This window comes from Candidozyma pseudohaemuli (genome assembly GCF_003013735.1).
Source record: "Candidozyma pseudohaemuli strain B12108 chromosome Unknown scaffold00003, whole genome shotgun sequence".
Classification (NCBI taxonomy): Eukaryota; Fungi; Ascomycota; class Pichiomycetes; order Serinales; family Metschnikowiaceae; genus Candidozyma; species Candidozyma pseudohaemuli.
This window is the reverse complement of record NW_020194437.1, coordinates 796,580-822,075: the sequence shown is the minus strand read 5'-3', so window position 1 is coordinate 822,075 and position 25,496 is coordinate 796,580. Positions and strand designations below refer to the sequence as shown.

General features: G+C 46.1%; 11 protein-coding genes and 2 non-coding genes across 13 annotated transcripts; 7 read left to right on the top strand and 6 right to left on the bottom strand.

Moving 5' to 3' along the window:
• Window positions 1-3,023: 3,023 nt before the first annotated feature.
• Window positions 3,024-3,386, bottom strand: C7M61_002120 (uncharacterized protein; the record flags this gene model as incomplete). Its single annotated transcript, XM_024857504.1, has 1 exon — window positions 3,024-3,386. The coding sequence occupies one exon, from the start codon at window positions 3,384-3,386 to the stop codon at window positions 3,024-3,026; it is 363 nt and encodes a 120-aa protein (XP_024714640.1).
• Window positions 3,387-4,105: 719 nt separating this feature from the next.
• Window positions 4,106-4,179, top strand: C7M61_002119. Its single transcript has one exon. It is a non-coding gene; the product is annotated as a tRNA-Ile (tRNA).
• Window positions 4,180-4,188: 9 nt separating this feature from the next.
• C7M61_002118 lies at window positions 4,189-4,261 on the top strand. The gene has a single exon. It is a non-coding gene; the product is annotated as a tRNA-Ala (tRNA).
• Window positions 4,262-5,845: 1,584 nt separating this feature from the next.
• C7M61_002117 (uncharacterized protein) lies at window positions 5,846-7,759 on the top strand (the record flags this gene model as incomplete). The annotated part of the gene is made up of 1 exon (XM_024857503.1): window positions 5,846-7,759. The coding sequence occupies one exon, from the start codon at window positions 5,846-5,848 to the stop codon at window positions 7,757-7,759; it is 1,914 nt and encodes a 637-aa protein (XP_024714639.1).
• A 956-nt stretch (window positions 7,760-8,715) lies between these two features.
• On the top strand, window positions 8,716-10,594 carry C7M61_002116 (uncharacterized protein; the record flags this gene model as incomplete). The annotated part of the gene is made up of 3 exons (XM_024857502.1): window positions 8,716-9,211; window positions 9,746-10,327; window positions 10,518-10,594. The coding sequence occupies 3 exons, from the start codon at window positions 8,716-8,718 to the stop codon at window positions 10,592-10,594; spliced, it is 1,155 nt and encodes a 384-aa protein (XP_024714638.1).
• Window positions 10,595-11,216: 622 nt separating this feature from the next.
• On the bottom strand, window positions 11,217-12,578 carry C7M61_002115 (uncharacterized protein; the record flags this gene model as incomplete). The annotated part of the gene is made up of 1 exon (XM_024857501.1): window positions 11,217-12,578. The coding sequence occupies one exon, from the start codon at window positions 12,576-12,578 to the stop codon at window positions 11,217-11,219; it is 1,362 nt and encodes a 453-aa protein (XP_024714637.1).
• A 1,517-nt stretch (window positions 12,579-14,095) lies between these two features.
• RAM2 (bifunctional protein farnesyltransferase/protein geranylgeranyltransferase) lies at window positions 14,096-14,941 on the bottom strand (the record flags this gene model as incomplete). Its single annotated transcript, XM_024857500.1, has 1 exon — window positions 14,096-14,941. The coding sequence occupies one exon, from the start codon at window positions 14,939-14,941 to the stop codon at window positions 14,096-14,098; it is 846 nt and encodes a 281-aa protein (XP_024714636.1).
• Window positions 14,942-15,429: 488 nt separating this feature from the next.
• C7M61_002113 (uncharacterized protein) lies at window positions 15,430-16,782 on the top strand (the record flags this gene model as incomplete). Its single annotated transcript, XM_024857499.1, has 1 exon — window positions 15,430-16,782. The coding sequence occupies one exon, from the start codon at window positions 15,430-15,432 to the stop codon at window positions 16,780-16,782; it is 1,353 nt and encodes a 450-aa protein (XP_024714635.1).
• A 66-nt stretch (window positions 16,783-16,848) lies between these two features.
• Window positions 16,849-18,219, bottom strand: YTM1 (Ytm1p; the record flags this gene model as incomplete). Its single annotated transcript, XM_024857498.1, has 1 exon — window positions 16,849-18,219. One exon carries the CDS (start codon window positions 18,217-18,219, stop codon window positions 16,849-16,851), a length of 1,371 nt encoding a protein of 456 aa, XP_024714634.1.
• A 1,937-nt stretch (window positions 18,220-20,156) lies between these two features.
• GUA1 (GMP synthase (glutamine-hydrolyzing)) lies at window positions 20,157-21,743 on the top strand (the record flags this gene model as incomplete). Its single annotated transcript, XM_024857497.1, has 1 exon — window positions 20,157-21,743. One exon carries the CDS (start codon window positions 20,157-20,159, stop codon window positions 21,741-21,743), a length of 1,587 nt encoding a protein of 528 aa, XP_024714633.1.
• A 78-nt stretch (window positions 21,744-21,821) lies between these two features.
• Window positions 21,822-22,199, bottom strand: PPT2 (holo-[acyl-carrier-protein] synthase; the record flags this gene model as incomplete). Its single annotated transcript, XM_024857496.1, has 1 exon — window positions 21,822-22,199. The coding sequence occupies one exon, from the start codon at window positions 22,197-22,199 to the stop codon at window positions 21,822-21,824; it is 378 nt and encodes a 125-aa protein (XP_024714632.1).
• A 923-nt stretch (window positions 22,200-23,122) lies between these two features.
• C7M61_002109 (uncharacterized protein) lies at window positions 23,123-24,109 on the top strand (the record flags this gene model as incomplete). The annotated part of the gene is made up of 1 exon (XM_024857495.1): window positions 23,123-24,109. The coding sequence occupies one exon, from the start codon at window positions 23,123-23,125 to the stop codon at window positions 24,107-24,109; it is 987 nt and encodes a 328-aa protein (XP_024714631.1).
• A 107-nt stretch (window positions 24,110-24,216) lies between these two features.
• Window positions 24,217-25,494, bottom strand: ERG12 (mevalonate kinase; the record flags this gene model as incomplete). The annotated part of the gene is made up of 1 exon (XM_024857494.1): window positions 24,217-25,494. The coding sequence occupies one exon, from the start codon at window positions 25,492-25,494 to the stop codon at window positions 24,217-24,219; it is 1,278 nt and encodes a 425-aa protein (XP_024714630.1).
• Between the last annotated feature and the right edge of the window lie 2 nt (window positions 25,495-25,496).

Here is a 25,496-nt window from a genome sequence, read left to right as displayed (position 1 = left end):
TAGAACTCCTCCCGCACCCTCGGCTCTTTCGCAGCCAAGGCAAAACACCGATCAACAAAACCGATCTACAAAAAAGCCGATTCCTGCCAAATAAACAATCCCCACAATGCTCGTCTAGACCACCGTCTGGATGTGCGATTTGGATTGTTCTGTTGGACCCGGCCAAGCCTTGTCTATCAAAGGACCCTGAGAATCCACAATGCTCACACAACGCCATTGGTTGTTGGACAATTGGTGAAATGGTGCTTTTGATCTACCCTCAATGGCACCAATTGCACCAATGGCACCAATGGCACCAAACTCATGGCACCACAAAATAGATATTTCAAAATAAGCATCCATCGACAAAAGCACCCAACGAAGCATCCATCGAGGCATCCACAAATTGCCCAATGGGGCCAACGGGGCAGATCGTCAGGAACCACTTGTCAATGGCACCTTTGAGGTGTTTGTTGTGGTGCATTTCCGAAACCTTATTGCACAAAATATCCGCCCCATTTAGGTTCGCTAGTGCCTATGTGGAATGCTGGTATCCCAGCTGGGGTTATTTTCTTGCTGCACTCGGCCGCCCACTTGCCTCGCAGCTGCTTGGTCTGCGTCTCGGCTGCGTTGGTTACGGACTCCTGCAGAGGTCTCCCGCTAAGCCTCCTATCGGCCCTGCCCCTGGCCTGCCCCTATTATCTCGCCCCTCCTCTACTACGCTTGTTTTTTTGGCTGTAAACATCGCACGAGACAGTTGGGGCAAAACGGTTATATGTGGTACTGCAGGTAGTCGCCGCTCAGCATATACCGGCATTGTATCCACCCTCGCCGCACGCGCTATATGCCGCTCCGTGCACCCTCCCGCATTGGCATCTGCGCGCACTAAACCGCCTACTCCTGGCCCAGTCTAGATCTGAAAAATTCGCCACACCAGCCTCTGCAACGTTACACTGGGCCCTTTCATCAACACCTCCACCACCTGATTGAAAGTTTCTGATTTTCGTTGATTTCAGAAATTCTTCTTTTTTTTTTTTCTTTTTCTCTCGCCTAACTTTAGCGTTCCGGCAGCGACTCGGCCAACTGGTAGGCAGTGCTCTTCCCCTTCTTTTACCATTTCCAAAACTTACTTCTACTTCTTATCAGCTTTTCCGCCTCTAAACAGGCTCCTGCCAAACCTTAACGGTCGGCTTTATTCACGCACGGGTAAAGTCGTTTTTTCCATTGCTCCATATGGAAATCTGGAGACGACCGACATCCGATTGTATGGTGATACTCCACGTAGACTTGTCTTTCTTGCCGCATAGTGGAATGCTTATGGGCCGATCCGATTGTTTTGTTTTGGCCCCGTTGATCTGGCTTTGTTGATGTACAAATCTGCCTACTTGATCTGGTAACTTTGATCTCGGCTTATCAGTGGCCTCCTATTTTGCAGCCAAATTAAGCATATCCGGCTCTTCTAGACACCACCAGACCATCCAGACCGCTAGGCTGACATAGCAATCACCAAATGCCTTTCGCAAACACCCCTTCCATTTTGCATCACCTGCTTTGGTGCCGCTCCTGTCAGAAGCATGGTCGGCCAGTGTCTCCACCGGTGTCTGAAGGTCAAATGCCAAAGCAAGCTATTTTGGCGTTGCCTACCAGCCCCGATTCATGCATTTGACTCCTTCGGCGGCGTCAACGTTGCCAGAAGCACATCAAATCAGAATTCAGTTTCTCATTATTCACTACAAGCTCTGCTGCAAATTCACCTCTCAAACCCACCATCAGCCATCTTTTGGTCCCCGTTTTAATCCCCTTTTTGGTCCCCTTTTCGGGCCACTTGGCCTGAAAACTCGCCGTAGCCGTACCTCTGAAAAACTTTAACCGCTGAGCTTCGCCTGCGGTAAAAACCGTAACACAGCGCTTCTGGAGAAACTTTTGTTTCTCCTTACATGGCGGTCTTTTCCTCCACGCTGACATCATTATCAATGCGGCCCGGCCGATTACTCTGTGGTCTGTGCTTTGTACCAGGGTCTTAGGCGGTGAGCATAGACGAGGTTGCATTGGAATCTATTTTTTGTTTTAGCAATGCCACTAGCGGTTCTACAGCAGCTCTCCTATTGGCGGCTTCCCGCTTATATTTCCGCTTAAACTTTAAAGTTTGGCTTTTGCTCGTGTGCTTCTCTCCTCGAACAAGGTTTTATCGATGCTTTGTAGAAGCAGGCGCTCGATAAAAAAATTCTCTAAACTTGCTTTCGTACCTGCCACTTCGTGCCCTAGACTTTAACCACTCGGCTGTGGAAGCTTACTCAAAACTAAATTAAGCTCTCGACTCGTACCTTCGAGGTTAAACTTTCTGCTTATGCAAAATAAGATTTGCCTGCTTTGTGTTTGCAGATTGCTCTGTAACCCTACGGGCCATTGTTCTTATCTGACTTTGCAACCTATTGTGTCACAGATAAAGAGGCGGTACAGAAAGCCTCACTTTTAATCAAGTATGGCGGTTGCGTGGAGGTGGAGGACAGTTTCATGTGGAGAGGGTAAAACGAGGTGACAAGCTGCTCGTGTGGCTCCGATTTCTTGGAATCGGGGTTTCCTGGGTTGGTAGGAATTTTGAGAAAGCTGGAATTGTGAGAGTGGAGGTGGAGGTGGTTTATTTGGTTTGTTAAAGAGGCAGTGGAATGTGTGGTCGAGATTGGGTATCATACAAGAGGATGTGTTGTGAGCATAATACCATGGAGGTTTATCATTTATGGAAAGAGAAGACGAATTCTGTTTGTTTGCTTGATTAAACAATGCTTCGATCAATTCCTCTGAAAATTGGATGCTGGAAGAATCAATCCAGGAGCTTCAATTGAGTGAGCTTTGCTATATATCGAATTCAACTCGACGATTGGTGGAGAGCTTGTCCCGAGAATATCTTATCAAACTACATTATCCGTCTGTTGGCTATCACACAGTTGGCCTACAAAAACCCTGTTGAAAACCTGTTTCAATTGACTTTCCGTATACCCTGGTCTCCGATTCCTCAAGATTCACCGCTACGAAGACCAGCTCCGTTATATGATGAACTCTGACTCCTCGTCTTCTTCGTTGACCGACTCTCCATCCCAGTCCGACGCTGCTTCCTCTTCCCCACTCCAATAATCACCACTTTCATCGTCCTCTTCATCTGACTCATTGACTTCGTCGCTTTCAGAAGCAGCCACATTTACCAACGTCTGGGTTTCTGTGTACTCAACTTCATTATCGTCCTTGACTCTCTTGACGTTAGGAGGGTCATCAGTATCCTCGCACCTATCTCTCTTTTCTGGTATATGACTCAATGCTTCTAGCTGCGTTTCACTAGCTTCTCTTCTTAAGACGAGATCGTCGTTTTTTGCACGTTCAATACGTGCAACTAAGAGCCCAGAATCCGTCATTGGTTGAAATTGCTCTTTAGGGCTGATTTGATGGCAATGGAACTGTTTGAAAAAAATTGACCTCTTAAATCCAATTTTCGTGCCTCCTTATATGTTAGCTCATGACTCACATTGGAAATCACCAGTGGCAAATGACTAATTTGGTGACACAACCAATGACTGATTTTCGAGTTCGAGTAGTTAAGTGATATCGACACTTTACACATTGAACTCCAATCTGGATCGAGTACACTATTTTCACTTCTGTCATAGAATCTCAACCTGATGCACAATATTGTAAATTCTTTGCCCCGACAAAAATCACAATTGACGCCGATTGTGATTCTTTTCGGTTCCCCATATATTTTCGACCCTGCTTTTTGGCCTCAACACTTTTCTACAGCTAATTCTCTCTTCAATCCCATGTTACTCCATTTTGTGTTTCGAGCTGTCCTCAAAATATCACTTGCAGCCATTTTTACACGATAATTAATTTACAACTAGGAGAAAAGCTGATCATGCTTACAACTCGCGTTTTATTTGACTTATATTGAGCCTTTTCAAGGAGAGACAGTCATATTCATTCATGTTCATTCCAGACTATCACTATCAATCTGCAAGTCTAAGCACTCTAGTGCATAAAAAGTCGACCAAACCTGCATATTTTGTATATATTTAGTCACGTGACCTGGTAACATTTTTCTTCCATATTCAGCGCGCACTTTCATTCCTTCACAGTAGGTCCCTTGGCCCAGTTGGTTAAGGCGTGGTGCTAATAACGCCAAGATCAGCAGTTCGATCCTGCTAGGGACCACTTCTTCCAGGGCGTGTGGCGTAGTTGGTAGCGCGTTCGCTTAGCATGCGAAAGGTCTCCGGTTCGAATCCGGACTCGTCCATTTTTTTTGTTTATGATTTGCTTATGGTCTTTTTTTGTTGGTTAAGTTTATATAGAGAAAAAACCCTCTCATCAGCTTCCAGACTAGCTCCGCTTGACCACACCTGAACTGAGTCGTTCCCCTGTGTCGTCACTAGGCTCTAGCATGTCATCGCAAAAGAAGTGAAGATTAATGTCATCGGATATATACGTTCCTTAGCTTCTTTGAGATGGCGGCATCTCGACTATCAGGTAGCCTTTGGAGGTACGTGCGGTAAACAATTTTTAAAAAGCTATTTAAGTGCTGAATTTTTTTTTTTGAGAAGAGGTGTGGAGCGGAGCCAGCATGACATTGAGTTCCATCGGCTCGTTGCCTTGCGACTCTCTCCACCAGTGATTTGGCAATTTGAGTAAATGTGTTGAATGAGTATTTTTTTCTTCAACTTTTGCAAGTTTGCAATGAACGAGGTCCAGTCAGTCCCTTTGATCTGGGGACCAAGGTACGACATGTCCGTCAGGTGGATGGATGTTTTCAAGTAAGGAAGAATATCAACCGTCAATTTCGGATATTTTCAATGAAACTCAATAAGTTTTGATTTGTTAGGATTGGGAAGACTATTGCTAGCTATCTCAAATTGACGGATCATCGCTCGGCAATGAGTATAATCCCGAAAACTGTTCAAGTAAACGTGAACGTCATCTGCGAAGACATGATACCGAATACTATTCAAGACCTTGGTACTTGAGGGGGAGGCCCTTAAGGGTTTTCAAATGACGAAGAAAGGGTTCTAGTGCGAGATTGAAGATCAATGGTGAAAGGTTGTCTCGTGCCGCATCAGAACCCGAAGTTGTACTTCTTGACCCCCAAGAATCAGCATTTTGAAGTTAATTATGAATTTCCCGAGCCGCATCTCATAATGATCTGATTTAGTTATGAGAAATGCGATCAAATGCTTTAGTTTTTTTTTTTTTTGTTAGATTCATCTGATTAAATGGAAAACCCTATTTACCTCTACATAGAATAAAAAACCATTAGATCAGCTTCCAGTCTAGTTTTAGTAAAGTCTGCCATCAAAATGGCTTGCGGGGAATTTGCTTTTATAGTCTTCACCAATGGAATCACGGAAAAGAACTCGATTGTCTTATTGTAGATGTTTCTATTCTTGATAAAGCCTCGTTGGTTCAGGCTGATAATTTTGTCGAGAATATTTTGCAGCCTAATGCATGCTGCGCTAGACCTTACCTTCAAAGCAGTGGTATTTTCAAATTAATTCACACCTTTTGAAGAATCTTTTTCACAACTTGTTATCCCCGTGATCAAAGCTCTGATTAAGTGATTGCTATTTTCGGTGCCATTGAAAGCATTTCAATATTTTCTTACACTTCCTTCTGCTTCCTGAGGTGCTGCGAAGCTCATTCGGGTTATCAAATAATACAGGTCAGCAGCTTCATCATCATGCTTGCTAAAGTAATGCAAGTCAAGCCCGATTTAGTAATTAGCATGTCATGATTATTGTGATTATATTTCCTGAGGTGTATAATCATCATAAGGATATCAATCGCACCCATATAAATACCGCCCGTTTCGTGAGGCTTCATCGAAACCATGACTGATTGCACCTTATATTTCATTGAAAGACAAAAATCGCCCGAATCTCTTTCTAGTGCAATTGCCACTTTGAAAGATAGTGATTACATATCATATGATACACACACATTCGAAATCGACAACGAAACCTGGACTGCCAGTTCGTTGCAGGTTCAGGATTTTAAGACTTTGTCTCGTAAAGAATATCCCTTAAACGATGTCAAAAAGTCTGAAGGTGTTCTGAAGTTCGGGCTGTGGCCCAAACTTGATGATGGCCAAGGTCGGATTGTGTATTCGTTCATGTATTTGCACCAACTTCTGATGATTTCATCACAATGGTTTGATTCGTGGGGTGAGGATGCTCTCATCTGTGTACGTCTTCTCCAAGTGGGAGAATTCAAAATGCCTCTTGATGTCAGCTTTTCCTATGAGGGGCGAGACAATTCGAAAGAAGAATTGGAGTCTCAGGATGATTATATCGAGTTGAAGAATGCTTCGGAGTTCGGCAATGAGCTTGAAGAGAGACACAAAAATTCCATCAACCTACAAGCTGTTGCGAGCTACATTCCACCCGATGAATATAATCTCTTGCTGTCCTGCAACATTGTGAGAAGTGGTTCAAACATCAATGATTTTTTGAGTTTACAGATCAGACAGGAGAGTGCCACTTTGTGCTCTTGTGATAGTGATGTTTCTATAAAGCATGTCACCGTCACTCTCGTGGAGCATCTTCAGTTTAAGCCAAAAAAATTTGTCAATGGAGTCGCCGAAGAAACCAGAAGGCTCCTTTTGAAAGATTCAGATTCAGATTTTGACTGCAGCCCGCAACTATTCACCAACTCGGCTGATGGTTTTGTGTGTTTGCTCGAAGCTTCGCTCTTTGACTGCGATCTTCCAAACCTTGGACCAACCTTTCACTCCGACACTTGCAGTCGAACATACCGGCTCGAGTTCGACCTTCAGGCTGAGTGTCGAGGAGAAAAGCCATGTTCAGCAAATATTCACACTCTGTTGGATATAGAAATTGGTTCGGAGTTTGATTCTTCGGAGAAGACCGCAAAAGCGAAGGTGTACAAGGCACAAGATTTAGTTTTTGTTGACCTGCTTACCAGGACAGAAAATCTTGTCCCAAACATAGTGGATTATGTGCTGGAGAAATTATCAAACGTGGAGGATTGTTTGGGCCACCAAACGTGTGTCCTGTGCCAGAAATACACTGTGACCGCTGTCACAACGATTTATTCATCAAGCTCACTCAGTTATGCAACTGACGACGAAGAGGAGGACGAGGATGATCTTACCCAGAGAGTGGATGACTTGGGTTTGGTGGCCTCCAATGGGTTGTGGAAGTTGAGGAACAAAACAAGATATGCATCCGGTAAGGCCGATCATCAGCTCTCTTTGCCTTTGTCAAAGTGTTTTCATATTATTGAGGGTTTTGAATCTACTCACATCAAGGAGTGGCCGAATCAGTTCACTTCCAAAGTACTTCACGAGGATGATCTTTTTTTGAGCCCTGGGATGTGTATTGGTCCTAGTGTTAAGTTCATTATAGAGGGTCCACACACCACGGATACAGTTTATGGCTTCTACTGTTGGAAGGTTGAAATTTTTCAAAGGACCTTGCGAATGACCCCACAGGATTGGACAATCGAAACCAACGTGATAGAAATACCCGATCCTCAACAGGACTACACTCTAACTCACAAACCAAATGACGTGGGCGTTTTCGACTTTCGAAATGATGTGAATTTGTGTAAAATTCCCCATGATCTTGAGCCATCGCTTCACTCAAATTCTCTCCACAGAGAGTATCAGCTCAGATTCAGCATTGAAATTGAAACAGAAGAAGAGGATTCGCCTAGAGTCATGGTGTCCCATGCTATCAATGTATACATTGGTGAGATTGATAGCTTTCATATCAAGAGATAAGCAATGAGAGTAGCAACTCACGTATAAACGGTGTTTACTGCTTGAATACGACATGGATTGATGTCTTGTTGGGTAACATCTCCTCATAAGAAGTAGTTCAGAGAGATCATCATGGGAGAGATTCTAATTGCATATTAAAATATTCTACATAAATTGACGCTCATTTTTCTACCAAATTCAGTGTTGGGGACTTATTTGCATTTGTAGGATCCAGTATTTTTTTGTGGACTGCTTGCGTTATCAGTTAATGTTTCCTTGTGAGCTGACATGGTTGATTTTTGGCAGAGATAGAGCGTTCTGCCGTTCGACATTTGCATCCAATTGAGCATGTTTGCTGCTTCTTGTGATTTATGCAATTTATGGCTTCTCAATTAAAAATAAACTTACAGAGGACACCCTGGTTGTGCAAAGTGTGTCGGCGAATATGCTTGAGGAAGATTGATAACTGCTCGGGCCACCAGTAGCGTGCTCTTCACCATAAAAAACTCTTCATTGATCGAAATAAAATTGGTTTTTAAAATAATCATAATTTTCGAAGTTCAGTCACTCCATTGCGTCCGTAGTTGCATTGCTGGTTCAAGGACTACACGCATCTAGGTGCAAAGGGCATCATTCTATTGCACACATCATGCATCATACTGTACTACAAAGTGACCTCAATTGGCTCTAAAGGTAAACCGCTTCATTTTTGAGCTGAACCATGATTCGAACCTTTTATCTCATTAACCTTAAAAACGATCGTGGCCATGATCATTGATAATTGATCAACGACTTCAGTCCGTTCTGAATACAACAAATAATTCAACGAGCTGATGATCAAAAGATCCCTCTTATTATTTTAAATGCAAGGTTATGTTGGTGAGACCGCTGACCACTGATACGGTCAATCAAAAAGTGTAAAATAATCCAACGTTTCGGCAAACATCAGATGAAATATAAACCCGTAATAATCCACTATGGTAACCGCAAATATGACCTACGATACCTTGTGTTTCATTGAAAAAAACGAATGGCCCAAGTCTCTCTCCAGAGCAATTGCAGACGAAGTTGAGAAGAACTCTTCAAATTACGTCTCCCATGAGACACACACATTTACAATACAGGGCAATGTTTGGACCGCTAGTGAATTGCAGCTAAATAAGGCGAGGTCCATTTCACTCAAAGCACATTCCATGGACCGTGCTAAGATTGCTGAAGGTGTTTTGAGATTCGGACAATTCCCTAATCTCAAGGACGGCCGTGGCCGAATTGTGTTCTTGTTTATTCAGTTGCACCAACTTCTGGTAGTGCCAAAAAAATGGGTGGAATGTTGGGGTTACAGAGCGTCAGTCGGTGTACGATGTCTTCAAGTTGGCGATATCAAAATACCTCTCGGTGTTGGTTTGTCCCATGAGGAGCCCGAAGAGTGGTATGATGCCATAGATTCCCAGGAGGAGATAAAGATTTACGGCGGTCCCATCAATTGTAAAGCAATAGCGATCTACAAGGCACCCAAGACACACAAGTTGATGCATCCCTGCAATATTGTGAGGAGTGGTTCAAGCATCAAAAGGTTTTTGGAATTACAAATCAGACAGGAGAGTGCCTCTTTGTGTTCTTGTGATAGTGATGTTTGTATAAAGCATGTAACTGTCACTCTCGTGGAGAATCTTCAGTTTAAGGTGTTGCAACAAGGGAGCTATGGAGTCGTCAAAGAATCCAGAATGCGGGTTTTGAAAGATTCAGATATCCATATCAAGCTCCCCCTACTGCAATTTGTTAAAACAGCTGATGGGTATGTATCAGTGCTCGATAAATCAGTCTTCAATTGTGACCTTCCAAACCTAGGACCCACCTTTCTATCAAATGGCTGCACTCGGGCATATCTGATTGAACTTGACCTCAAACTTGAGTGTTCTCTGGCTGAAAAGCCCTGTTCATCAAGTCTCTCCACTCAGTTAGATATAGAAGTCGCTATGGAGACGGAGCTATCCGAGAAAACGGCAGTTTCAAAAGTAGGCAAGGTGCAAGATGTGGTATTGATTGACCAGTTCCCAAAGGACACCATGATTGTGCAGAATGTTTCAGAACATGTGCTTGAGGAAGTCTCAAAGATTGACAATTGCTTGGGTCACCAAACTTGTATTCTGTGCCAACGAGATAATGTGGTTATGATCACTACAATTTATTCTTCCAGCCCCGCCAACTCTTCCAAGCTGAGTATTTCCCAAAACACTCAAAAGATTGATGATAATGAAGCAGATGAGAAGCCCGATGATTTTGCTTTGGTTGCATCTAATGGATTCTGGAAATTGAAGAGCACATGCGGTTTTTCCTTCGATCGTGAAGTATCATTCCCTCTATCGAAGAGCTTTCACGTTTTTGATGAAGAAAAGTTTGCCAACAATTATGAATCATCCTCGGGAAACTATTACATCAGAGCACTTCAAGACCAGCCTCTTTTGGCTAGCCCTAAATTATATTTTGGGCGGATCCTTAAATTCAGCATCGATGCTCCACATACTCACTCCAGCTTTCAGAACTTGGTTGTCCAAATCGCTAAACAAACAATTCATCTTACGCCTCAAGGTCGAATTGCAGAGCAAGAATTATTCACATTCAAACTTTCTTTTGATAAAATTGCAACAACTGTCACAAGAACCCCAAAGGGGCTTAACTATGTCTTTCAAAATCCTGTGGATTATCTCATTATCAATATTTGTGGCCAACCATCTCTTCATTCAAAAACATCTCACGAAGGTTATCAACTCAAATTCAGCCTTGAAGCAAAAGAGGACGGATCCTCTACTATTCATCAACTATCCAGTCAAGTCGACCTATACCTCAGCGAGGTAGAGAGCTTTTATATAGAATAGAAAATCTAGTGTGATGCAGCCTCATTACGGAATCAGCGATTTCACTTCAAAATGAACCATCTATTGGCAGTTTTGAACTTTGGATAGTAGAAAGAAAGCGAACATGGCAATCTTGAATACCGAGAAATATCTGCTAGGTCCAAGGAGGTTTCCTCAATCTTGCAGCCCAAAAATACCCTTCAAGTTAGGGCACTTGCTCTAACATAGCTGACCATTCCTGGCTGACGGTCAAGAATTCAATTCAACTCCGTTAGTTAGCTGGGCTATATATTTGTCTTTCAAGTTACAGATGTAACTCTTCTAAGCCCTTCAGACTAACAACACATGGAATTGAGAATACTACATCTCGGATTAGATTAGGATAAAACAACGTATACTCTCTATTTTTTCTTTCCCTTTTCTCGGAATTTTTTTCTTAAAAAACAAACAACAATTAAAAAGCAAACAACAATTAAAAAGCAAACAACAAATAAAAAACAAACTCTCAATCAAAAAGAACAAGTACTTAATTCATTCTTCAATTGAGTCAAACCTTCAGCCACTGTAGAGGTTCTCCCACTTCAATATGCGCAGAATAAAATTCTGTTATATCTGGATGTAGTTTAATAAAAGGCTTCTCCAGCTGAACAACTCCGCACAACATCCTTCTCATTACCTTTAAATTCTTCCAGCTTTTGCGCTTGCTCTGACTCTTCGGTGGCCTGACTGTTAATCTCATCTACCACTCCCAAGCGTGCGTCAGGCTCGTTGGCATCCGTCTGTTTTTCGAGGCTCCGATTCTCCTTCTTGCCACTAACAGGGAACACTTCATCTTTTTTGATTTCATTCAATCTCCTTTCGACATTCTTTTTAACGGGCTCAATGAGTTGTTTCCTACCAACATCAGGTTGACAATCATTTTCCTGATTGTCTGGAGCACCGGCGAGTCTCAGATCAGAATCTCCTTTTTCCTCCGTCAACCCTAAAAACGTGACGTAGTAAGAAGCAGCGGCACCAAACAAGTAAAATGTATAGAAACTGTAAGGTCCTCCTACGTTGTGGTTATAATACTTAAAGCTGGCCCACACCAACAAGAAAATGGTGCTCAAAGTCTCCAAATAATAAAGCGCACTGGTACAACAAAAAAGAATAGCGTGGGCTTTACTTCTGTGAAATAGAACGAAAAACAGCACATCGTGAGTAAAGAGTAGCAAAATCACACACTTGGCAGTCTCAACGTATTGTGGTTGTGGCCACGGGTAATCTAGGGCGTGGTGAAATAGCATCCTCTTTCTTGCCTTATCTAAAGCTCGACCAACAATTTCGGCACCCTCAGAGTGATATTCTTCGAGTACCTGATCCAATACCTCTTTGTACGACTTTTCCCATTCTTCTGACATCTCATTCAGTAATTGCTTCATCATCGGTACTAGCATATTTTTCATGTTCAGGCTAAAAGTAGCCTTAGCTTCCTCTGTGAGCTTGTGCCGAGCTTCTTTGTCATTGGAGTCAAGCATATCCACATCCTCAGTGCCGAGGATGGACCCTTCGTCAGAAGAAGCTTCATTGCAAAAGTCATGAGATTTGCAGCCGAGTACGCTTTCGAAATGCTGCAACTGCTCTTTCGAAGCCTCAGAAAAATGAAGGATCAGGGCATCACGACTCTTGTTTAAAGTTTTTTCGAGCGTTTCAGAAACTATATTAGCGACTTTCTCATTTTTTTCCTGAAGTAATGTCTGAACTTCAATTTCAACCTGGCTTCTAATAACAGCATCGTAATTTTCTCTCGCCAGCTTTGGGAGGAAGTTGAGATGATTGCTTTGTGTTCCGGTAAACATGGCATTGAAAGGAAACAAAAGCAGGATGAGGTATCCATGGGCAAATAAAATTGTAAAGACGGAGAGGGCATAGGCACAAACAGACGTGAACCCAAAGCTAGCGTTCTCCAACGCCTTTGGGTATTTCAACCAAGAGCCAGAGACCATTTTTTGAATGGAAGCGTGATGTCTTATAAAAAAAATCTCTTTGGGGAAAGCCCCCCTTTTATAGTCAGTTTTAGAAGGAGTCATCTGCAAATGCTTGGGTCTTCACTTCCGGTGGTGCTACCCCGACCATCGGAAAGTATGCATCAAATTGCATGGATCTGCTTGCGTACCCCTGTTTAAATAGTTATTAAGGAAACCCCTAGACAAACGCATGCAATACCTATTAAGCTCTGTTCCCGTCAGGTTAAGGTGCTACTGCTTTGAAATAGTTTTCAACAGAGATGTAGTAGCGAAGGTTTTAAAATCACTTTTGTCTTTCTGTTACTATGCCTACCATGATGAAAATTCCTTGAACTTCATGTCTTCTGGGGAATTGGTGCATACTTCCTCGAATGCAGCGATCTACCTCGCCTATCGGGTAAAGGAAGGAAATGCAAATTCGGCCTACCTACATACCTATATTACCTATCTAGCGGCATACCTACCATTGAAATTCTACAGTACTCCCTATTCTCTACATGCTACGGATTCTCGTATTCGATTGATGCAATTGAAGAAGGAAGAAGAAAGTCACCAAGAAAATAAAAAAGAAAACTCCCTTATATCAGAACTTCAAGAAATACTTCACTCTATAAATACATGAAATGAGCACCTTCTCAAAATCTAGTCACAAGCTCAATCCAGCACATTGTAGCCCCAGATAATGGGATCTTCACTTCCGGTCGTCTACCCCAACCACCGGAATAAACCAGTGCATGGATCTGCTTTCTTCCCCGGCTTGAACTTTTATTTTTCATTCATGGACCCCCTAAGGAATACGCATGCATAATTAGGCTGAATTAGCCACTGATCCCGGTCGAGGTGCGGCTGAAACTGACACTAAACGAGGCGAGGTTTTGGGTGATACTTATATAAATGAGACTTTCTCGATCATTTTTTGGCAAACATTTTTGTGATTTCTTGATTTCAAGTTTTTCTTCTGAAAGAGTTGTTAGAACAACCTTGGTGCTATCTGCCCGGGTCAAGCGATCTACCTCGCTTATATGGTAGAGGAAGGACATGCCGAATCAGCCCCCTACATCTAAATTCCACCTGAAAGTTAACCTACTTGAATTCAGAGGAGTGGTGAAAAAGCTCCATACTTATCGATGCTGAAAACATGCTTGGTCGATGAGAAAGTGAGAATGACCTCATACAAAAAAGCATTAACACCAGGCCACCTCAAAAACCTTCGGTACGTTATTTATACATGAAATCCGCCCAGTTCTAACAATCAAGCCACATGCCGAGCAAACCCCTAGACCCCTTCTGAAGGCGGCCTGCAATCCGATCGGATATAACTAAATACCGAAAAACCCCCCAAAAGAACTCCAAAATAATTTCGGTCAAATTCTCCCGACTCGGTTCATGCAGCAGTGCCTCTCTGTTCATCCATTTGTCAAGATTTATCGGGTTCTGCTCATCAGGGTCCTCAAATCCTGCTTTCTCATCCTGAGTTCTGTTTATTCATTACTTCGTCAAAGCGTCTTCTGGACATACGTCCAGTAGTTCTTTCTGATCGGATCGTACACCTCAGCCAATAAACGGTACGCTTCTGCAGCTGCATCCTTGTTTCCAGCTGCCTTATCAATGTCAGCCAACGCTTCCAAGGCAAAAGAGCTTTTGATTTCTTTGGCACTCGTATCGGCCAATGGTTCGCAGAAAGACCTCAATTCCCCAATATCGCCCTTTGCTTTTCTGTAGATGCCCCTCAAGTAGTTCCAACTCGAAGGGTTCTGGGGACATATCTCGATCTTCAGCTTGGCATAGGCGATTTCCAGCTCGACATTCTTCTTCCAGTCGTCATGGCCAAATTTAAGATAGAACCGGTGGGTCCAGGCGCTGTTGTTCCGCAAATCTGTCTCTAGCATGCTTTCCACAAAGGCATTCTCCTCCAAAGCCTCATGAAGCAGAAACCGCTCCACAAACCACTTTCTGTACGACCACACGTGATGGTTCTTACTGTCTTCCTGAAGCATTGCGCTCAATATAGGATACTCCCGGTGGAAGTTGAACTTCTTTGCCAATTCCTCGTCTTTCAAGATCTCCTCGATGATCAACTGGCGGTAGTGCCAGATCTGGTAGTTCTTCTCGTTTTCCAACGCAATGAGCTCACACCAGTCAAGCTCCTCAAACAAGTCTCTTTTTATTTCCTTGACGATGGTGAATCTGTACTGCCACGTTGTGTAGTGAGCAGCTAGAAGCTCCAAGGCTGATTCGGTCAATGCAAGTGCCTCCTCATTGTATGTCTTTTGCTCGAGAAAGGTCCGTAGCTTGTCCATCACCTCCTTGTACTCGTCAGAGTACATAATGTCGCAAAGCATTTTGGAGAATTAGTGGTGGGATCAGGCTGCCTTTTATGTTTCGAAGGTGTTTCACCGCTTTGCCTAATGGAGCGTTGCAATCGGTGCGACAATGTCGCGGGTCGACCAGGGTCCAGCAGAGGCATTTCAGGCATTGAAAGTGGATTGGGGACGGTTTTATTCGTTTAAGTAATTCTTAAGTTGAAGTGCCTTTGAAGCTAAAAAAAAAAAAAAAAAAAAAAATCAAATACCTGGTTTGACCGCTTTATGCTGGGTATGTGGGAATCGCATATTCAGCTCCACACCAGCTCCCCATAGATCACCACAAAATATCACCACAAACTTCGATACTCCTCAAATAAAAAAGAAAAGAAAAACCTTTTTATCTCAAGAAACACCACCATCTCCATCAAAACCCCAAAACCTCATTGCATCACCATCCGCCACAACCACTATCAACCCTCCAGGCCTCCTACGCAGGTCTCACTCTTCAGCTCAACCTCACGTTGATGAACCACCTTCCAGACTACCAAATCGTGCTAGCTGCCTTGGCGCTGTTCGCTGTTGTTTACGGACTTCTATCTTTTTTGCTAGTCCGCTCGCAGGTGCCGCTTTTGGCTGCGGTGTTTGTAAGCACCAACATGATCTCTAGAAGCAGTGTTTTCCAACGAGCAGTCAGACTGGCGATTCAGCGGCTGCAGAGACGGAAGGTGGCTCTATTTAGCGGCGGCGATGCCAATGCCCCGGAGGAACACCGGAATTTCGAAAATTTGGCGGCAACGTCTAAAATCGAGTTGCTATCTGCCATGAAGTCCTTGGACGCTTATCTGAAGAACAGCAAGAACTACAATGCCCGCCGGAGCCGGCTTTTCAAGATGCTTTCGTGGCGACAGCAGAAGATGTGTGAGGACGCCGGCTACACGCAGAAATTGAAGAAGATCGACGGGTGTATCGACAAGAACCAGCGGATCATGGACGATGTGATCTACTGCGCTAAGCACAACTACGGCTTGACTTACAAGGACTTCTCGTTGCTTGATGCAGAGAAGAACTTGCCGAATACGAGCAGCACGAATTACCGTGTCGTGGAGGCATTGACCCATTTTGTGCGTGATTGGACTGATGTTGGTGAAGTGGAAAGACAGCCCATTTTGAGCTTTTTGCAGAGCCAGCTTTCCAAAGTTATACCGAAAGAGGAGGCTGCTGATACGTGTGTGGTTATTCCTGGCTCCGGTCTAGGCCGTGTGGCTCACGATGTCGCCTCTTTTATGGACTTTGGTGCCGTCTATGCTGTGGAGTTCTCAGGCTTGATGCACGCATGCAACCAGTACGTCTACCTGAAGAAAGAGACCTCAAAGTTCTTTCCGTACGTCCACTCGTGCCTGAATTTCGTGAAAACGCTGTCCCAGTTCCGTGAAAAGAGCCTACCCACGCCAGAGAAACCAGCCAATCTACATCTTCTTCTCGACGATTTCCGCTACTTCACCATTCCCAACAGGGACCGCTTCAAGAACGTCGTGGTGCTTTCTGTGTTTTTCGTGGACACCGCCGAGAACTTCATGGACTATCTAGACGTCATCAGCCAGCTTACCACTCCGTCCAAGCGCAATCCAGTGAAAAACGGCTACTGGATCAACGTGGGGCCCTTGAAGTACGGAACGGCTGCCCAGGTGGAGCTCAGTGCCGAGGAAATCCAGCATCTACGGAAACGCATGGGCTGGAAGGACACCGAAGTCGTCAATACCCTTGAAACGCTGGATCCCGTGGTAGGCTACATCACCGACCGAGAAAGCATGTGGCAGGGTTTCTACGGCTTGTCCATGTGGAGCTCCTCCCAGCAGGGCAACTCCAGAAAGGGCTAGAACCCAGCATAGCATCAACTACACCTCGCTCTATAGAATCTTTAACGTATGTATGCATCCACCAACCTAGTCCCTGGCAATATCGTTGCCCTTGTTGATCTGCACCTTCTTGTCCTCTCCACCACTGACAAGGCCAATCTCCGGGTCCCAGGCCACTCCAAACACCTTGCCTTCTCCCAGGTCTCTCTTGATAGTGTACAATGACTGGTTGGACCGTATGTCCCACACACGCACGGTGCCGTCGTGGGAGCCCGAGGCAAACATGTTTTTGTTGTTTGGGCATGCTGCTAGGCTGACCACGAAATTGGTGTGTCCCAAGAGTTTGGTGGTGTGGAGTTCAGTAGCCTCCAGCAGCGTTCTGGGATCATGGAGGTTGATGTGTCTGGCGGAGGAGCCCGTAGCTAGCAAGTTGACCTCGGGCAACTGCAAAACAGAAAGTAACGAGAATCCCGTGGATCTTGTGTCGACACATTTCGAGGTCACCAAGTCCCATGTTCTCACGGTGTGGTCCTGAGCGACCGAGTAGGCCACCGTCAGGTCGGCAGCATCGAAAATAACGCCTTCGACGGGCTGCGAGTGTCCCTCCAAAAGCGACAAGGGCGCTCTGTGCTTGACGCTCTGGTCCTTGAGCGCCATCTTTCTTCTCTTTTTCAGCGCTGAAGATGCAAGGGAGGTGGCTGCAAAAGGCTCCACCAGGTTCATGTCTTTTGGGTTTGTCGACCAGACGCCAACAATGTTGTCCTGGCCGGCGGAAAGAATTCTTTGTGATCTTTGGTGTACATCTAGGTCAACCACTGGTGCTTTATGGGCATCGAGGATGGCCAAGGTTTTGGCGTTTTCAGGCTCGTCCTCGTCCACCTCCGTGGGGTCCGCTGCCGTCTTCCACAACCGAAGCTGTCTGTCGTTACCGGCAGAAACAACACGGTGGGTGTAGATCCACTTGACAGCTCTGATAGGCGCAGAATGGCCCACATACTGTTTGTCGACCTGACCACTCATGTTGTAGGTTCTCACGACACCGTCGTAGGAGCCCGACAAGATCTGCGGCTGGGTCAGGGCGCCGGAAATGACCTGAACCGCGTCCAGGGCGTTGTTGATGGTGTCCACGGAGGAAACCCAGTCCTCGTTGTTGAAGGACGCCAAAAACAGCGGCGGAAGCACGGCCCGGGTGTACTCGACATGGAGGAAAGTTTCGCTGGAAAGGCCGTTTTTCACAAGGTACTCGCTGAGCGATGTACGCAAGAGCTGGCCGTCGATCAAGAAGTCAAACGGAATGGGCTTTGCCTCTTCGTCCTCACGGCCCAAAAGGTGGTTGACAATCTCCGACAAACCGTACCGCTTCAAGGTGGCGGGAACAAACAAAGGCGCATCCAGAACATGGAGCAGCTGGTCGTCCTCCTTCGTGAAAAGGGCGATTTTCACCTGGTCCTCGGCCATATTGATGTAGTAGTAGGTGCTGCGATGAGCATCTGGAAAACTCGCAGCCCCATACAGGGTGGAGGCTGCTATGAGGAATGGTGGGTGGGCAGATAATATATGATGGGAGTGATGTTGGAGAGATGGGTTTATGTGTTGGAGCTGTTTACGTTATTATACATATTTGTGGAGAGAGGGAGAAATTTGAGGTGGTAGTGACGATTGTGGTGAGTCTGTTAGTGGTGGGTGTGAGGAAGCGAGATTGACGGGTTTTGATGACTGGAGAGCCTATAGTTAAGATTTTTGCAATTTGGTTTATTCTCTCATACCCACTTGGTAGGATTCGTGGTTGTGGTACGAGTTTTCTTTTCGATGGTAGCCCGTAGGTGTTCTGTGATAGTGGTACTTGGGTGCAAAACCGTCAGAGAGGTGGAATAAAACCATAAATCTCCCAAATTACAATCCGTCAAAATCTTTAGAAGAGCCTAAATGGCGCAATTGAACGCCACGTTCATATTCATCTTGTACTTCTAGTATTGTTCGACTCTGACTTGGTTCCCTAGTACGTCTCACAGGACCATAACTAAATCGATGACAAACCTTCCTATCAATCGTATCTCGCTACTGTGGGTAGAAATAGCCTCAATTATCCCATATCGGCCAATAAATTCAACAATTTAAATGAACTCGATTATTCATGCCTTTTTCACATTTATCACTTTTGCGCTGCATTCACAAAGTAGTTGCAAACCAGCAAGTCGAACCCAACGTTCAAACACTACACCGAAGTAAAACAGAATGTTCGATTCAAATAAGATTATTATGCTTATGTCTGAACATACCTCCCACAGCTATTGCTTCCGCCACCCCCAACGGCCTAGTGCACCGACCGTCCGAATACCGTATCCCACGGTTCTTTGTGTTCTAGACCCTCTGATGTGGCTGATGGAATCGGGCTTTTCGAACATGTGGAGGTCGTAGGAATGTGGATGAAAGAGGCCCTTGACGAACCGCTTGAACCGTCTCCAGCGCCGTTTTCGTGTGACTCGAGGCGGAGGAAGTGATCTCATTTGTGGAGATTGATTGATTGGAGAAAGGGAGGAGTCGATTGGTCAGAAAACGAGTTTAACCGGCAATTATTCAAGACAAAGGTAACAATTGAGGCTAGCTCTAACGTAGTCAATTGCCTTGGGGTGTCTTTGTAATGTGGGTGCAAAAGCGAGAGACCCAGTGAGACACATCCACTCCACATAGTGAAACTTCAAAACTTACATCACGGAAGGGATTTATAGCCAAAAAGCACACTATGAAATTCTTCAACCGGCTATGGCCCCGCCATATGGCCATTCTCACCCTGCTACCAGAAACGTGGTGGGCATCGAATGGCTGCGAAACCACCTATATCAGCCGTACAACCAAACCCACATTCTGGCCAAAGAAAACCACATCTTCTTTACAAATTAGCTAGATCCCTCCAATTTACCCAAAACACAATGAAAACACATTCCCTCCCCCACCTTTGTCCCCCACCACGCCTTACCGGTGCCTCATTAACGCTAATTATTAGCCTGGAGGAGTCAGCCGCCACGCCATATCCAACACCACCCAACCTACAAAACCAAAACTCATCCAACCAAAAATCTCCAACCTGAAAACCCCAAAAACCCCCCTCAATTGAAAAAAGCTCCCCGAAAAGTCCCACTTTTCACCGTCCCTCGGCCCGCGGACCGTTATCACAACTTAGCCGCCACGACAGAAACGGAACCCGGCGGATCCACAGGCCCAAATTCCACCAACACCCAATCCACACCCACTAAACCCGAAAACCACCGATTTTTCAAAAATCATCCCCGTTCCCCACTTCTCCAATTTGGGTCCACCTGACTGCTCATCGCATCCTACGTACTTCGCACATCGCACAAATTTTAGACCCCATCTTCTTCAACTACCCCTTCACCATGTCTGTGCCCGACGTGCCCGTGGAAGTGTCCAAGGTGTTCGACACCATCCTTGTTCTCGACTTTGGCTCGCAGTACTCCCACCTCATCACCAGAAGGTTGCGTGAGTTCAACGTTTACGCTGAGATGTTGCCTTGTACTCAGAAGATCGCTGAGCTCTCTTGGAAGCCCAAGGGTGTGATCTTGTCTGGTGGTCCATACTCCGTCTACGCTGACGACGCTCCTCACGTTGACCACGACGTGTTCAAGCTCGACGTGCCTATCTTGGGTATCTGTTACGGTATGCAAGAGTTGGCCTGGATCAACGGTAAAGGTGTTGGTAGAGGCGACAAGAGAGAGTACGGTCCTGCTACTTTGAACGTGGAGGACAAGCTGTGCCCCCTTTTCGACGGCGTGGACCACTCCCAGGTGTGGATGTCCCACGGTGACAAGTTGCACGCTTTGCCTACTGGTTTCAAGACCGTGGCTACCTCTGACAACTCTCCCTTCTGTGCTATTGCCCACGAGAAGGACCCCATTTTCGGTATCCAGTTCCACCCCGAGGTGACCCACTCCGTCAACGGTAAGATCTTGTTGAAGAACTTTGCCTTGGAGATCTGTAAGGCCAACGCCAACTGGTCCATGGAGAACTTTGTGGACACTGAGATCGCCAGAATCCAGAAGTTGGTGGGTCCTACTGCCGAGGTCATTGGTGCCGTTTCCGGTGGTGTCGACTCCACCGTGGGTGCCAAGATCATGAAGGAGGCCATTGGCGACCGTTTCCACGCCATCTACGTCGACAACGGTGTCATGAGAAAGAACGAGACCGAGAACGTCTACAAGACCTTGACCGAGGGTCTCGGCATCAACTTGACTGTGGTGGACGCCCTGGACTTGTTCTTGGGCCGCTTGAAGGGCGTCACTGACCCTGAGAAAAAGAGAAAGATCATCGGTAACACCTTCATCCACGTTTTCGAGGACGAGGCTGCCAAGATCAAGCCTGCTTCCGGCCAGGAGATCGAGTTCTTGTTGCAAGGTACCTTGTACCCTGATGTCATTGAGTCCATCTCTTTCAAGGGCCCATCGCAGACCATCAAGACCCACCACAACGTCGGTGGTTTGTTGGAGGACATGAAGCTCAAGTTGATCGAGCCATTGAGAGAGTTGTTCAAGGACGAGGTCCGTCACTTGGGTGAGCTCTTGGGTGTTCCCCACGACCTTGTCTGGAGACACCCTTTCCCTGGTCCAGGTCTTGCTATCAGAGTGTTGGGTGAGGTGACCAAGGAGCAGGTTACCATTGCTAGAGAGGCCGATGCCATCTTCATTGAGGAGATCAAGAAGGCCGGTTTGTACAAGCAGATCTCGCAGGCTTTTGCTGCTCTTTTGCCTATCAAGTCTGTCGGTGTCATGGGTGACCAGAGAACCTACGAGCAGGTGATTGCTTTGAGAGCCATTGAGACGGTGGACTTCATGACTGCCGACTGGTTCGTGTTCGAGGCCTCTTTCCTCAAGAGAGTTGCCTCCAGAATTGTCAACGAGGTTGACGGTGTTGCTCGTGTCACCTACGACATCACCTCCAAGCCTCCAGCCACCGTTGAGTGGGAATAGAGGGTGAAATGTGTATTAGTAATTGTTAACTAGAGCGAGTGGGGTGTAGGCCAAACCGGAAACTTACAGCTTTAAAAGTCATCTCTTCAGCTGCTTTGCCTGCCGTAGCACGGTGGCTATGAGCATGTCGTTATCGTGAGATATACTCAACAAGAAAGAGTCATTGCTTGTTTCTGAGCCAATGGCAGGGCGTTTCCCCTCTTTATAGCGGTACCACTGCTTGAACTGAAAAGTCGCCTGCTCCTTTTCCTCCAATGTCTTGAATACCGCTTCTTTGGCAGCCCAGCTGCCTGCGATGAACTGGGCGGTGGACTTCTCATCTAGAAGCCTCAATTGGGCGAGTTCCCGTGGATGGAGTATTCTTTCATATAGCTTTTTCGTGAATGGCTCTCCTTTGGAAAGGAGCCGGGAGAACCGCAGGATATGGACGAGGTCCACTCCGAGTCCTAGGATCATGAGTAGTACCTGCGCATCTGTAAACAGGACGGTGATGGGGACCCCAGGTGGATGTAGATTGAAGCGAATGGAGAGGGTTGGGGAGTTGTTGGATTTGTAGAGATTTGTGTTTTTGTAAGAGGAAGTCATGAAAATTATTGTGGTGTCGATGATGGAAGGTGGTTTGACCGTAGGGTGGTGTTTCCATAGCGTCATACATGCCATGAGCATTTGGTCAAGTCGGAATCACAAAATATTCCCATTTCTCAAAGATCAAGATGGACATATTCTAAAGCTACGTATTTCTTAAGAAGCTAATTATTATTACTGTCCATCAACGAATATGCCGAACGCAGCTGTTCGTTCTTTGACCATGACTAACTGCACTGCCTCAACTAGGTACATTTTGCAACCATTTCCACCAACGCTTAGAAATAGCGGTACTTTCCCTAAATCAATAATTTCTGAAAGCCACCCAAGACTAATATCCAAATTGACCAATTTTACTACTAATAGACCACTCCTCCCACCTTGAAATACACCTTGCATGGCTTATCACCGTGATGGTACATACACCTATACGAACCAGCCAATCATGGCCCGCTAATTCAAACCCCCAACTCACCAAAACGACCGTATTTCTGCCAATACAAAACCTCATCAAATCGAATCCAAAGCAAATCCCCAAAATCAAACGCCACTCCAACCACCGGGCATCTCATCTCACTCAGCCCACGCGGGTACCACGATGTGTCACAAGCAAGCCTATACCTTAAACCGCCATCACTAAACCCAAAACCAGCTATCCAGAAAAAACTCTCTATATTCTAGCAAAACTCAAAAATTTACCAAACCTCCCAATTCTCCACACCATCCTCCCTCCATCCCTCCACTTTTCACCGGCCCGCTTTCGCACAATTATCAACACCAACTACACCTTCCTTATGGCGTCTCTGATCCCCGGCCCGGTGCCGCTTCCAGACTCTCGCTTCGACCTCTCCACATACTGGGGCCGTGTCAAGCACTGTGCCGAAATCCTGGACCCCACAATGCTTCTCAACACCTCCTCAGACATTGAAGCTGCCAAGAGGACCGTGTGGGACTATAGAAACGGCGTCACAGGGAAGCTCACGCCCGACTTCTGGCGGTCCAAGAAAGTGTTGGACTCGGCCTTGCACCCGGACACCGGCGAGACCGTTTTCTTGCCGTTCCGGATGAGTTCGTGTGTGCTTTCCAACTTGGTGGTGACGGCTGGTATGCTTACGCCAGGCTTGGGCACGATGGGCACTGTGTTCTGGCAGGTGGCGAACCAGTCGTTGAACGTGGCCATCAACATCTCCAACGCCAACAAGCTGCACCCGTTGACCACCAAGCAGATTGCTACAAACTATACGATGGCCGTTACGGCGTCCTGTTCTGTGGCTCTCGGCCTCAATGCCATTGTGCCAAAGCTCAAGGGCTTGAAGCCCAACACCAAGATGGTTTTGGGGCGTTTGGTGCCTTTTGCCGCTGTGGTTTCTGCCGGTATTGCCAACGTCTTCTTGATGAGAAGCGAGGAGTTGAAAAAGGGCATTTCTGTCTACGACAAGGACGGCAACGACTTGGGCTCGTCTAAGAAGGCTGCTTTCTACGCTGTTGGTGAAACCGCCGCCAGTCGTGTCATCAACGCTACCCCCGTCATGGCCATTCCACCTTTGATCTTGGTGAGACTCCAAAAGAGCAGATTCCTCAAGGGCAAGTCCAAGTTGACCGAAACCGCCGTGAACATCGGCCTTATCTTCGTCACAGCGCTTGTTGCTTTACCTCCAGCCCTTGCCGTATTCCCACAGCGTGAGATTGTCTCTCCACAGAAGTTGGAGGACAAGTTCCATGACCTCAAGGACAAGAACGGCAACAAGATCGAGCAGGTCGAGTTCAATAGAGGTATTTAGATATTTATTGTCGGGCCTCCAAGCCCTGACTGGCCAGCCACGGCCTTAATACAGACTTAGACCAAACTAATTCTATGCTTTCATTATTATCATGCTGCTATTAACTCTCACCAGAAACGCCAGCCGGCGAGTTTTGAGGCGCCAATGGCTTCCTCGATGTGTTCTCTCGATTCGTGCTCCATGAATTTCTCCGACGAAAACACCTCCGTGGCATCGCTGTCCTTGAGCTGCAAGACACCAACACCTTTTCCGCCCAACTGTGCTTCAAACACCTCAAAGTTCTTTTCGTGGAACTCCTCCTTGACCTTGGCCAACGCAGCCTCGTCAGCTTCAGGCGAAAGCAATGTAATAGCACATCCACCGCCACCAGCGCCTGTGAGTTTGGTGGCACCGATTTTGTTTGTGTCTCCGATGGCCTTGATGGTTTCAAGAGCAGGGTGGGACACTCCGAGAGACACCAACAAGCCGTGGTTGATGTTGAAAAGCTCGCTCAACACCTTGTGGTCAGCCGTTGGCTTGAGCATCTCCTCCAAAGCTTCCTGAGCTACTTCGCCCATGGCCAGAAGCAAGTGTTCCGCAGTCTTGGGATACTTGGATCTCAAGGAGGCCACACCGCCGACCAAGTCAGCTGTGCTTCTAGGAATTTTCGTATTGGTGAGCAAAAGGTTGATACCACTGAAGTTTCTCAAATTCGTACGCACGGCCACGTTGCCAGGTCCACCGAAACGCTGGTACAAAACAGCTCCCCCATGTGTTGCAACTGCATTGTCGATTCCACTAGGGTTACCGTGGAAACACTTTTCACCCATCAACGACCATGCGTCAATGAAATTGGTGTCTTTAGAAGCCTTGCTGTGTTGTCTGCTGTTTGCAGCGATTGTGGGGTACTCAACATGCTTACCCAAGATCGCAAGTGCCGTAGAAATGGAGACAGACACCGAGGCGGAAGAACCCAAGCCAGCACCGATGGGCAAGGTGGATCTGATGACAAAATGACAGCCTGGGGTATCACGTCCACACAAGCTGGTGTATAGGTACAAGAAACATCTGCAAGTGATGTAAGTACGTTGGTCCTCCATGTCCAACAAGTCCGACAATTGGTCCAAGATCTCAGGCACCAATTCGTCAGTAGCCACAGGAACGCCCTCATGTTTTTGAATGAGTGGCTCGAGAGCGTCCCAAGGTATGTCCAGTCTCTTCCACAGGTGTTTGAGCGAAATGTCTGGGAATTCAAGACAAATTTCATCTGGATCCTCACTTGGATTCACAAGAAGGTAGGCCCTGAGACTGAGCGCGGCAGCTATGGCAGGCTTACCGTAAACAGTCGAGTGCTCTCCAAAAAGAATGACTTTTCCTGGGGCGGAAACATAGAACGGGGAGCTCATCG